General features: G+C 50.6%; 6 protein-coding genes across 6 annotated transcripts; 3 read left to right on the top strand and 3 right to left on the bottom strand.

Annotated features, from left to right (window-relative positions):
• BJX67DRAFT_376772 (heme-dependent oxidative N-demethylase family protein) lies at positions 1 to 1,229 on the top strand (the record flags this gene model as incomplete). Its single annotated transcript, XM_071031947.1, has 3 exons — positions 1 to 563; positions 639 to 761; positions 827 to 1,229. 3 exons carry the CDS (start codon positions 1 to 3, stop codon positions 1,227 to 1,229), a joined length of 1,089 nt encoding a protein of 362 aa, XP_070890897.1.
• A 48-nt stretch (positions 1,230 to 1,277) lies between these two features.
• BJX67DRAFT_341005 (thioesterase-like superfamily-domain-containing protein) lies at positions 1,278 to 3,290 on the bottom strand. Its single transcript, XM_071027842.1, has 4 exons — positions 3,108 to 3,290; positions 2,600 to 3,026; positions 2,022 to 2,542; positions 1,278 to 1,938 (listed from the first exon to the last, which is right to left on the bottom strand). The coding sequence occupies exons 1-4, from the start codon at positions 3,207 to 3,209 to the stop codon at positions 1,891 to 1,893; spliced, it is 1,098 nt and encodes a 365-aa protein (XP_070890896.1). The 5' UTR covers positions 3,210 to 3,290; the 3' UTR covers positions 1,278 to 1,890.
• Positions 3,291 to 3,423: 133 nt separating this feature from the next.
• BJX67DRAFT_92279 (uncharacterized protein) lies at positions 3,424 to 4,790 on the bottom strand. Its single transcript, XM_071035630.1, has 3 exons — positions 4,506 to 4,790; positions 4,270 to 4,440; positions 3,424 to 4,218 (listed from the first exon to the last, which is right to left on the bottom strand). The coding sequence occupies exons 1-3, from the start codon at positions 4,616 to 4,618 to the stop codon at positions 3,843 to 3,845; spliced, it is 660 nt and encodes a 219-aa protein (XP_070890895.1). The 5' UTR covers positions 4,619 to 4,790; the 3' UTR covers positions 3,424 to 3,842.
• Positions 4,791 to 5,532: 742 nt separating this feature from the next.
• Positions 5,533 to 7,212, bottom strand: BJX67DRAFT_92313 (putative mitochondrial phosphate carrier protein (Mir1)). The gene is made up of 4 exons (XM_071035631.1): positions 6,848 to 7,212; positions 6,330 to 6,749; positions 5,971 to 6,265; positions 5,533 to 5,884 (listed from the first exon to the last, which is right to left on the bottom strand). Exons 1-4 carry the CDS (start codon positions 6,997 to 6,999, stop codon positions 5,789 to 5,791), a joined length of 963 nt encoding a protein of 320 aa, XP_070890894.1. The 5' UTR covers positions 7,000 to 7,212; the 3' UTR covers positions 5,533 to 5,788.
• Positions 7,213 to 8,286: 1,074 nt separating this feature from the next.
• On the top strand, positions 8,287 to 10,346 carry BJX67DRAFT_92193 (glycoside hydrolase superfamily). The gene is made up of 6 exons (XM_071035629.1): positions 8,287 to 8,699; positions 8,759 to 9,354; positions 9,416 to 9,439; positions 9,497 to 9,517; positions 9,562 to 9,781; positions 9,835 to 10,346. Exons 1-6 carry the CDS (start codon positions 8,348 to 8,350, stop codon positions 10,089 to 10,091), a joined length of 1,470 nt encoding a protein of 489 aa, XP_070890893.1. The 5' UTR covers positions 8,287 to 8,347; the 3' UTR covers positions 10,092 to 10,346.
• BJX67DRAFT_369417 (GPI-anchor transamidase) lies at positions 10,145 to 11,845 on the top strand (the record flags this gene model as incomplete). Its single annotated transcript, XM_071030761.1, has 2 exons — positions 10,145 to 10,199; positions 10,713 to 11,845. 2 exons carry the CDS (start codon positions 10,145 to 10,147, stop codon positions 11,843 to 11,845), a joined length of 1,188 nt encoding a protein of 395 aa, XP_070890892.1.
• Positions 11,846 to 12,074: the final 229 nt, after the last annotated feature.

Raw genomic sequence — 12,074 nt, 5'->3', positions numbered from 1 at the left:
ATGAAGAACCTGCCATGCATTGGGCTTGCAATCCTGTTGCTTACCTTTGTCGCCCTCAAGATCCGAAAAGACCTACTGCCGTCATGGCTTGCAGCGACCAAACATCTGGTAAAGCATGCAGGCTGCAATGACCTCAAGCGAATGGCCCCCTATCCAGCCCAACCTATCAAGGGAAGGGAGAGGTACCGGGTCATGATGGATATCAAGAAACTTGACGTGGAGAACTGGCTCACCCTGGACAAGAACTATATGGATGAACACCTGGTCCGAAGTCAGTTGCTTGCGCATGAGAAACACAAAGTCCTCCAATGCCTCCCGGAGTCGTATGATGCGTGCCTAGAGGCGTTGGAGGAAGTGGTCGAGTTTCTGACCCAGAGGTTTGCAAATATGTTCGAAATGAAAAAGTACGGCGAGAAGACGATGGTTTACAACAGGATGACCGGGGAGACATTTGCCTTTGGCGGAGCGAGAAGCGAACAGATGGACCCCCTCGAGATTGCCGTGAGGTTGACAATGGAGGACTTGAGCATCCTCATGAAGAATGCGGATGGAGAATATTACTTGTTAGTACAGAAATCAGACTGCGGCATATAGCGCCACGGGAGCATTGGGAACGTTAAGCTAACCATACTGTGGAGAGCCGCAAGCGCGAGCCTCTTCCCCGTGGGTTGGACGGTAGCAGAACGAATTGGGTGGACGATCTCCCAACTACACAACCCAGTTCCATTGTGGCATCAGCAGGTGGCCAACTCTGTCAGCAAGTAAGTTGGCGACTCAGCTTGAGAGGAACGAGGGGGAAGGCCAGGCTGACATCTACCGAACCTAGGTTCCTCTGCCGCCTTACACCTCATTCTCCTATGGAACGTTCGAACTATTTCGTTGAAGTGAAACGGCCTGACGAGGACCTTTTTGAAATCCTGTACCGGCCTACTACGCTGTCTGAGGATAATCCGGACCCAAGCCCCCAAGACATCGTCATTCGTCGGGAACGACAGACTTTCCGCAGGCTTCCCCGTACCGGTACTATCCTTTTTGGCGTCAAGACTTTTCTGACCACACTGGAAGAGCTCCCGATGCAAGAGCTTGAAAACTTAGCTCGGGAGGTTAACAGCTGGCCGGAGCATGTCGGCGAATATAAAGGAAGGGAGATCTGGGGAGCGAAGGTTCTCGAGTTTTGTGAGAAGAAAAAACAGCAGCAGGAGATGGAAAGTGAGAAGATGGAGGTTTGACTGTGGGTGAATGTGAAGGAAAGGGAAGGGAAGGGTGGGAGAGGGCGGAAGAGAAGCAGCGAGGAGGGAAAGAGGAAGTGAGGTCTGAGCCCAACTTGGAAATGGGGAGGCTTTCTGTAGCATTATCGCCATCGTTGCATTTTCTGTGGGTTTTGTTTTGGGCACTGCAAAAATTGGGTGGGAGGCTCTCTGATTTCAAAAGCAGTTGAATTGTGTGCACTTTCTGATTCTTCACACTGTCTTCTTTATCTCATGTTATTTGATCTTGTTGTGGCTTCCATGGACCAACCTGCGATTGCGTACACTGCACAGGACCCGAAGGCTACGTGAAATGTTCGAAGTGACGAGGAAAGGGTGGACTGGCTTTCACAACCATCAGAATGGCTTCAAAAATCATTCAACCGCTTGCCTTGTGCTAAAGGAAGGTCTTAATATGTACAAAGTAGATTCTTTGATTCGGACGAGGGTTCAAAGTAATTATATAAACCGGGGCTGCAGTGTATCAAGCGAGAATTGAGAACGAGCCTGAGTACAATGGAGAACAGATGTCTGACAGTGGCGTCTATGCTCTTTCGGGTGGAGGATAGGAGATTAGGGCGGGTGAGATAAGTATATCCGAAGGTTCATCGGAACTGGCAAAAAAAGCATATGTCTGATGCTCCTAGATCTTCGCACGAGGCGGCTCGTCTTGTTTCAACCTTACGACGCCCTGTTGGTTTCAAAGTCAAACCACTGTCTGCGGCTACGAGGATCCTCGTCTATCCAGCCGGGTCAAAAGAGAAGAAAACATACCTCTTGCGTGCAGGTAGCAATAAGGGTTCCGTCTTTGGCCCAGATCTTCTGTAGCACGAGCCCTCTCCCTTCGCCAGCCCATGGACTCTCCATTTCCGTTATCATCCACTCGTCTGCCCGGAAGTTCCAGGGATTATGAAAGTAAATGGAGTGGTCAAGGCTGACCATCATCCCAATTTCCTTGTGATCTTTTTGGTTTCGATGGTCCTTGAGCTTATTTAGAGCCCCTTCTAGCCGACGTCGCAACTCCGCCGCCTCTTCCTCCTTCAGCTCGTTTAATGATCGCGCAATATCCTCGTCATCGAGATCGGAGGGGTTCTTGAGAGCCTTCAAGGCCCTCTTTAGCTCTGCGGCTGACGAGAACCGGGGAATGTCATGCACTCGTGACACAGTGCCGATAAAGAAACTATCTGTGATGTACGCAAGGGCTGAGAGGTGGGCATGCTGGGCCCCAGCTTCCGAGATTCTTCCCCTACAACGCACCCAGCGCCTGACCTTCTTCTCTTCGGGATTGGAGTCACCTGGGGTTGTCAGAAAGAGCACTTGCGACGTGTGGGTATCCGAGAACGGGGACTCACGATTGACGATCCCAGCTCGAGCTGATTCGAACGGACCTCCTCCATTCTCGTCGAACCTCTTCTTACCAGGCGCCGGAACGGCCGGCAAGGGAACAGGGGGCATGGCCGAAGCATGTTGAATCTTCTTCTTCCCACCGCTGTTGGCTTTGCTAAAACTCAACGTGGTTGTGAAGATGGGGCGACCTCGTTGCCTTGCCTGGACGGTCCGTGTAATAAAGCTTCTTCCATCGCGAACTCGTTCAACATGATAGACAATCGGGATCTCGGAATCACCAGCGAGGACAAAGTAGCAGTGCATGCTATGGACGGCGAAATCTGCGGGGACGGTTCTCATCGCAGCCGCGAGACACTGGGCGATTGCAGCGCCGCCATAGATGCCACGGGCTCCTGGGGGATGCCAAAGCGGACGAGTATTGGTAAAGACGTCCTATATTTCCTCGTGCAGTTCTGTGGTTAGTAGAAGTGGCCAGCCAAAGACATGGGATTGGGAGGGAGAAGTAGGACAAACAGGTCCGATGTCATCCACCGGTGTGAGCTCCAAGACATTTTCGATCGGCGCCTTAGAGTCGTCCAGCTGTGGAGGTTCAAAAAGTGTCACCCGCTTCGACATCTTCGAATTTAGGGTCTGAAATCTTGGGGATTTAACACAAATTCAGAGCTATCCATGCAGGTGAATAAGATAGAAACAAAGAGTTGGAAAGGAGTGGGTTTAAAGTCAAAGATGCGATGCCTTCACGCGCCGATGACCCACGGCTGACCCATTGCGGTAATAGCCGAGGCGCTTTTTTCGAGCCGAGTTACATCCATCGGTCGCGGCCGAACAAATATTGATGAGTGAGCCCCTTCTTCATTAAAATTCCGCGCATTAAGCGGTTGGAAAGGTGGCGTAAGGAAAGGAGGTATGCCATACGAATAAGAAAATCCCAAAACAACCGGAAATGCTTGATATACCCGAAAAATACGGGATCCAAATATCCCGTGCTCCTTACATGTGAACAGTTAACAATCGACTAACCTCGCTAGTAAAACTTCCAGTGTCGCTGAAAACTAAGTATGATGATTATTGTTCCACACATTATTTGTAGAAACCCCTGTGATCCTGTGTTGGGCGCGTCACTGGTCAGGAGGTGGTAGGTTGCCAGATTCTGTCATGATCCTTCGGCCCCCAGACGTCTTCGATGATATAGTGCAGATCTTTCCTCGACTGTCGGTATATTCGTTACTTCGTGAATCTTGTCGTCGTTCAGCTATAATATCCTTCCTCATGCCGCGGAGGCTGGAACGAACTGAGACGATCGGGATGGTTCACCCGGAAGGTCTTTTGTGCGACTCTGGGAGTTAGCGATCTTCTAGAGGAGTTCTGGTCGAGAAGGCGCTGTAGTTGCTGTCGTTGCATCTCCTCGTCAGTTAATAGAATGGTTCCACGGTTCGACTCCGCCCCGATAGCTTCGTTGACATCCCGCGCATAGAGCCAGAGCGCCCCCAGGGCGTACAGAAACGCGAAGGCGGCGGAGAAACTCAGACTCAGAATTTCCAGAAGGCGCATAGGCATTAAGTTTCGACAGAGAATATTGAGAACAACGTTGAATAATGCGAGAGTATTAGATATTAGACCAGGTCTGAGTCAAATTAGTGCGCGACAGGGTGTCGAGGTAATTAGAAAAACATACACGAGTAAGGAATGGATCAAGAACATCCGCTCATCAAAGTGAAAGAGAGCCAGGAAGAGCGACAACGAGTATGCAACTCCAATTAATACAGATGCGGCAACTACTGTCGCTGTCTTGCTGACAGGAGCAGATTTCTCCTCGTCTCCAAAGGCCAGGGGTATCACCAGAAACCTTGAACGGAGTCAGTCTCTGCTGTGGTTTGAGGAAGAGCGAAAATCTGCCCAGGTGCTATGTACCCAATGAGTGCCAAATGCGGCGATATGGAAGCAAGGAATCTTCCTGAACCTCGCACTGTCCGTTGGCTGACGGGTTGTTGGCCTGGTGAGCCAAGTTCGTGGTACTGCGACATCAGGTGGCGGGTAAGTAGCCCGTAGAAGGGCCGGCTCTCGAGGCTGCCAAACGGGAAACGTTGCTGCTCCGGAAAAATATGCTTTCTTCTCGCCCCGAACAATCTGGGCCGACGGTTGAGGGGGTCCCAGGTAGGGGATCAAACGAAGGACGCGACCGCAAACAAAGCGAATGAAATGCGCGGCGCACAGCGAATTTAAATCAATAGGTTAAGGGCATGGAGTGATGATCATGGCCCCGTCGAACTGAATCAAAGAAAAGAAAGAGTTAGAAGTCAAGAGGGAAGGGAGGCGTTACTGAAAATATTAAGGCTCAAGAGGCACTCTGGCAGGTTAAAAGGAAAAGGATGTCCAGATCTTCAGCGAACAGACCAGCCACACAGGACTGTGGTGGTCTGGAATTAAGAGCAAGGTTGTCGATCCCGTCAGCAAATGACACGACCGAGGTGAGGCCCTCAAAGCCTTTGCATGACTGGTCAGCACTTCAGCAGCCTGTGCTGACTCGTGGCACGACAAATTTCTTCAGACACAGAATTCATGAAGCTTGTGGCTGGCACTCCTCGTTTCCCACTTCATCTGCCATGGTGGGTGAGTTTTTGAAGCCCAGTGATTACGAACGACTCCGGGGCAAGGACTTGGTGTTCACCTGCCGTCCGTTTGAATTCCCAAGCGGAATCGTATTTCCCATGGCAGTGTCGAACAGAAAACAGCCCCTCCGCTCAGTCCAAGTGTTTCTGATGCAGCAAGTCAAACCCGAGGCCGACTCAGCCACAACCTTGTCTGTTGAATAAGAGGCTCAAGTCGCCGTGGATCTTGGGATTTGAGGCTGACCCAGAATGGATTGATTTCGAGGCCGAGTTGGTTCTATTTATAACTGAGCGTGAAGAGGTTGGCACGAGCCTCGCGACCAAGGTTATCCCAAACTTCCTCTGAACCTTGGGTCGAGACTCAAGAGAAGTGGAGCAACTTCAACATCAATATCGCCAGAAAGTTGACTGACTTATTCCAAGTCACTAAAGCACATATCGTCTCGTCCAAACCGTGTATTTTTCAATGTGATAATATAATCGTTAAGACTTTTCTGCTGAAAAATCTATTAAATAACAATGTATAAGGCAAATCTAGTGCGCAATATAATACACCAAAACAGTCACAACAACACAGACTCAGGTCTATTTGGAGGGCGCAATCTCGACACCACCGGTGGCACCAAGCACACGCTTGATATCACCGTAGATGGCGAACTGACCAGCAGTGATGGTACCAATCTGGTTACGGGTGTTAGCGCATCTGTTTTCGAAATATTCGGCTAGGGGTTCGTGTGTGCGCCAGGTTATCCTAGACTTCAACTTACCATGAAAAGACGAGCACCGATACCAGAGAAACTGCCCCTGAGGCCGAGCTCCTTGGCGATCTTAACGAGACGGGAAGTGGTGCTTTCACCAGGGAGACCCTGGGTCTTGTTGATCTTGCTCAACATAGTGTCGGCAGGCTGGGAGACGATGGCAGCGGCGAAACCAGCAAGAAGACCAGAACCGAGGTTAACTCCGGTCTTAGCGCCATCGGAGAGGGTGTTCTTGTCGAGCACACCGTAGATAGCCTCGGAAAATTTCTCAAAAGCAACGAACTTAGCCATGGTGTAGGGGACCCTACAAGAATTAGTTTGGGCTACACTGATTTTCTGCTTCGATTTTTCGGTTCACGGGAACTTACTGCTTGAAAAGGATGGGACCGAAACCAGAGTAGAAAGCGCCGACACCCTCATTCCTGAGGATTTTAGAGAAGCCGCTCATAAGACCGCTAGCGAATTCGGGCTGAGAAACGAGGCGGATACGGGTAGCTTCGAGAGGGCAGAGAGCAATATCGGCGAAGAATTCAGCAGCGGCGGATGAGGCGAGGTAGATAGCGGTCCTGTTGTTGGAGGCAGTCTCAAGACCGAGCTGGTTAATCCACTGCTGCTTGAAGAACTCATAGCCACCGAACTTGAAGGCGCCCTGGAGGAAGTAACCGGCAGCGGTGGGCCCGAAACCAGTAAGGAGAGCGCCAGCACCCTCGTTGGCAATGACCTGGCGGAAACCACCGATCATACCGCGGTTGTATGTGGCGGGGTCGAGCTGGATTCTCGTCTTGACGCTGCATTATCGGGAAACAGTCGCACGTCAGTCACTTGGCAAAACGGGTTCGAAACTCGCAGGGAAGCGCGCGTTTGCGAGGGAAGAACAAGGTCTTACACATCGACGGGAGTGAGAGCACCGTGGGTAACGGAGCAGCAGACAGCACCAGCGAAGGCGAATCTGGAGTAAAGCTGAAGCCCAGAGAGCTGGGGAGCAGCAGGTGTAGTCGGGGCTTCCACCTTAGAAGCAACAGGAGCGCTTGCGGCCATTGTGATAGAGTGTGTATGAGCGACTGTGTTGTACACAAGGGAGAAAAAAGACGAAGAAAGGAAATGAAAGAGAGATGGAGAGAGGGAGGGAAGAGTGGGGACCGAAGAACAGGAGGCAACGGAGAGCCGTGCAGTCTGGGATGGGAAGAAATTTGAAGCGGAAACACTGGAGGGAGGAGGGTTTGAAAGGGATGGCAGGGCCTTGGCTGGCACTAACGGCACTGAACCCGAAAACTTTTCGCGTCCAATGCGGGAGTCGGCCGGCCTCACGCCTTGCCACCGCTAAACTCCGATGGTCCCGTCCGGTCAGCCCTTCAGGAACATGGACAGGCTGCGGAAAGGTTCATCAGGGCCATTGCATCACCATGGTTCTCTTCTCAAAAATCTCCTGAACCGGAACAAAGCCCTCTGCGCAGGCAGGAATTAGATCGGAAAATTGTCCGTTTGTCTTTGACGTCTCTTCAGACCCGCGGATGACTCGCCTCATCATATCTACTGTCGCACCCAACCTCCCAAACTTGGACTGGGCATCATTATTGCCCACGGTCCTCTCAACGTCACGCGTGGCCATCCGTGGAATACTAGTAAGCCTCAGGCATCGTTGACCGGAGAATTACCGAAGAGACTCTGATTGGCTCTCCCTGGCGTCTCCTCGACATCTATAATCTGTGGCCGGCGATCTACTTGTCACATTTCTGTATCCTTTTTTATTCTCAAGTTAGCTCGGGTGCCTCCCTAAATCCATGATGGTTTGCGTGATTCAGACCGATCTCCTCTTGCCGAGTCATGCTCAGAAATTAGACACGCCATGCAACTCTAAACTTCACAACATCGCGGGACACTCTAACCCCTGGCGTCGGCCGAAAAATGTTATGGAGTCAAGACGATGTCGACAATATATACGATTGGCTTCCACTCAACACTTCTGACAAAGTAATATCCATATTCACTCTTCATCACAGTCGGGTTGTGACGTGTACTGCATGCGGAGCGCGTATTATTTTAGTTTATCCTGGTAAAATAGGCTTCACTTCTGGCTACTCTCAGTGTCATATACCCTGGTTGCGTGCGGTCCTGACCCTCGAGGTCCCTTCAGCGCACATCGCAAGGGTGAGGGCGCTCGCTTTACTCTCTTCAAGATGCTCTCTCGCCTGCTATGTGTCCGTTCGCTCAGAAACAAGGGAAAGCGGTCGTGGAAGGAAATCGAAGGCAGGCGGCTCCCACTCCGCCCCGGTTTCAACTTCTTGTTTGTCGGTGTAGCTGAATACTAATGCAGTGGCTTTTGTGAGTAGATGAAGCTGAATATCTCCATCAGCTTGCGTCATGGAATGCGCCCGATAACACGCTTATGTTCCAAGGCTTCGAATGGCACGTTCCAGACGACCAAGCACACTGGCGCCGCCTCCAACGCGCGCTACCCACCCTAAAGACTATGGGTATTGACAGCATCTGGATACCTCCGGGATGTAAGGGCACGAATCCGTCCAGCAATGGATACGATATCTATGACCTCTACGACCTCGGAGAGTTTGACCAAAAAGGATCTCGGTCTACGAAATGGGGGCCTAAGGAAGAACTGCAAAGCCTTGCTTCTCGTGCGCGGGATTTGGGGATTGGGATATACTGGGATGCTGTGCTCAATCACAAAGCTGGAGCTGATGTTTCGGAACGATTCCTAGCGGTCAAAGTGGAACCGCAAGGTGTGCACCCAGACAGTCAGAATATGGTTAAAGATACTGACTCATGGTACTCACGATAGACCGCAATATAGAAATATCAGACCCTCGGGAGGTTGAGGGCTGGGTAGGGCACAATTTCCCTGGCCGTGGTGCCCAGTATAGCTCATTAAAATACAACTGGTCGCACTTCAGCGGCGTCGACTGGGATGATATGCACAAGGAAAAAGCAATCTTTCGGATCACCGGAGCTAATAAAGCCTGGGCTACCGATGTGAGCAGTGAAAACGGCAACTACGACTACCTGATGTTTTCAGACCTTGACTACTCTAATCCAGAGGTTCAGAGCGACGTTCTCCAGTGGGGGGAGTGGATTACTACTCAAATGCATCTCAGCGGGATGAGGCTTGATGCAGCTAAACATTACTCAGCTGCATTCCAGAGAATGTTTATCGACAAAGTTCGAGAGAGCCAAGGCGAAGAGTTCTTCTTTGTTGGAGAGTACTGGAAGGGTGAAGTCGACGAGTTGCTCGATTATCTGGAAAAAATGGAGTATCGACTGTCATTGTTCGACGTTCCTCTACTTGGACGATTTTCTGAAATCTCGCGGACAAAAGGCGCGGATATGCGCCGGGTCTTTGAGGGCACCCTCGTACAGAAAAGGCCCGAGCATGCGGTTGTAAGTCGCCCCCATGGACCAGTTATGACGTATCTGCCTAACTCTCTTCTCGACATTACAGACCTTCGTCGCCAATCATGACACGGTAGGAATCAGTTCAATTGTAATACACGCCTCTGGCTAATCTAGCACTCTCTCAAAGCAACCAGGACAGTCCTTGGAAGTATGTACTATTCTGGTTGACTTTGACCTAGCTAACTCGCACAGACTCCTATAGCGCCGTTCTTCAAGCCGCTGGCATATGCCTTGATTCTCCTTCGAGAAAAGGGTCAGCCGTGTGTGTTTTACGGAGACCTCTATGGTACTGCAATCAACAAGGGCTCCCCAACTTCATTGTATACCTCTAAACTATCAACCCTCATGCAGGCACGTAAGCTCTACGCAAATGGAGCGCAGAGGGATTACTTCGATGAAGCAAACTGCATTGGTTCGTCGGATCAAACTATGAATCTATTGTTTTTTCGCTTACAGTGGTCTCAGGTTTCGTCCGTTATGGTAACTCTCGCCATCCAATCGGACTCGCCTGCATCATGAGCAATACTGGTCCGTCTCGGAAGCGAATGTATGTTGGTCGAACTCAAGCCGGAGAGCAATGGACAGATATTTTGAATGGATGCACAGAGACCATTACAATCAGCAGGAGAGGCTACGGCGTGTTCCCTGTGGCTGCATACAGTGTCAGTGTCTGGGTGAATTCTGCAAGGGAAAGCAGAGAGCATCTCTATCAGTTTCTGTAAGGGCTCTGAGTTTTACACCTAAATAAGCTGCACTGACTAATAAATCATCAGAGATGAGGATATTTACAAGGATTAATATGCTCTCTTTCTTTACTGCACATTGGTATGGTGTTAGCTGCATCAGTATGGTTAGTTATAGTTAGGACTTCATGTGGTTCTACAGAGGACCGCAGTGCCTTCAAGATAAAAGTACCACGAAAACATGCACAGTAGATAATTAGAAAGCTGGCTGGCTTCGTTCAAAGTCTATCGACCAATTTGCATTATTCAAGGAATCAAGTCTTTCGAAGCTGGGGTTGGAGAGAGAGGAGTTGGAGAGTGGCTTGGCGTTTGGTGGCCATTAATAAGCGCCGCTCAGAAACATTGGAACCCCAGACTTCCAACGAGTACTTTCTCCCCGCTCACATCTCACACCTACAACTCAAATCTCCCCGAATCTATCATGAGAGCGAACATAGCCTTCCCAAGCGCAAACCATTAGTCGCCCTGGTCGAGGGTTGCACTCTCGTTTTCGATTCGTTCTTTGTCGATGATTTGATTGCCGTTCTCTCGCGATGTCTCATTTCCTTGGGCTCCCCCGAGTCCTCTCCTTCCTTCTCTTCCTGTCCTTCACGACTTTAGTTTCGTCCGAGCATACGTCTAACTGGGCTGTCCTAGTCGCTACCTCCCGGTTCTGGTTCAACTATCGGCATCTCGCAAATGTTCTCTCCCTGTATCGAACTGTGAAGCGGCTTGGGATCCCAGACTCTCAGATCATCCTTATGCTTCCCGATGACATGGCCTGCAACCCCCGAAATGCATTCCCGGGAACGGTTTACAGTAACGCAGACCGCGCGGTGGATCTCTACGGCGATAACATCGAGGTGGACTACCGGGGTTACGAGGTGACGGTGGAGAACTTCATTCGCCTCTTGACCGATCGACTGGATGAGGATGTCCCGCGGAGCAAACGCCTGGGTTCTGACGCGGGGAGCAACGTCCTTGTATACATGACGGGACATGGCGGAGACCAATTTCTCAAATTTCAAGACGCCGAGGAAATCGGAGCATGGGATCTGGCGAATGCGTTTGGTCAGATGTGGGAGAAGAAGCGGTACAATGAATTGCTGTTCATGATCGACACCTGCCAGGCGAACACTATGTACACTCATTTCTACTCGCCGAATATTGTTGCGACGGGTTCCAGCGAGCTCGATCAGTCGTCTTACTCTCACCATGCGGATAACGACGTGGGTGTTGCGGTGATTGACCGTTGGACATATTATGTGCTTGAGTTCCTCGAGAATCAAGTCACAAGCGCCAACTCGAAACAGACGCTGGGCGACTTGTTTGACTCGTATGATGAGACGAAGATCCATTCTAACCCTGGGGTCCGGTGGGACCTGTTCCCTGGAGGCGAGCAGGAGGGTCGTCTCCGGACCTTAGTGGACTTCTTTGGGAACGTTCAGAGCGTTGAAGTGGAGAAATCTGATTCTGATGAGCCAGGTTCACTCAAAGAGGATCTTGTCGAGATTGCGCGGCTTGTCGAAAAGTGGCAGTTAATTGCGCAAGACTATGCCGCTGCTGGCAATGATTCACTCCAGCAGGGCAACGAAAGACCTTCGTCTTCATATGAGGTGAAGAGGTGGAACATCGGTCCTGGGAAACTGTCTGAGGAGACTCCTTGGGAGAAGCGCTTGATCGGGCTGTCAGTCCTGGGTGCGTGTACTGCTATCTGGTTCGCCGGATCTGCCTTGGGCGGGACCCTGGTTTGAATTGAGAGGTTTATTCAGTGTTATTATTTGCATTGGCATTAGATTCTTGGATAATTATCATTGCTTGTCTCATAACGCGGTACATTTCTCTTCTGCATACCTTGACTGCCTGGCATTCGCATGCTTCAAGTAGAGGGGCATTCCGATACCACTTTCCGTCTTTCCACCTTTCGTCAGAACGATTTTCGGCGTTTCCAAATGGAGCATCTTCATAAAATAGGAACGGAAT

Source organism: Aspergillus lucknowensis (genome assembly GCF_044049455.1).
Source record: "Aspergillus lucknowensis strain CBS 449.75 chromosome Unknown BJX67scaffold_2, whole genome shotgun sequence".
Lineage (NCBI taxonomy): Eukaryota > Fungi > Ascomycota > Eurotiomycetes > Eurotiales > Aspergillaceae > Aspergillus > Aspergillus lucknowensis.
Note: the sequence above shows the minus strand (reverse complement) of the source record. Positions and strands in the feature narration are given on the sequence as shown.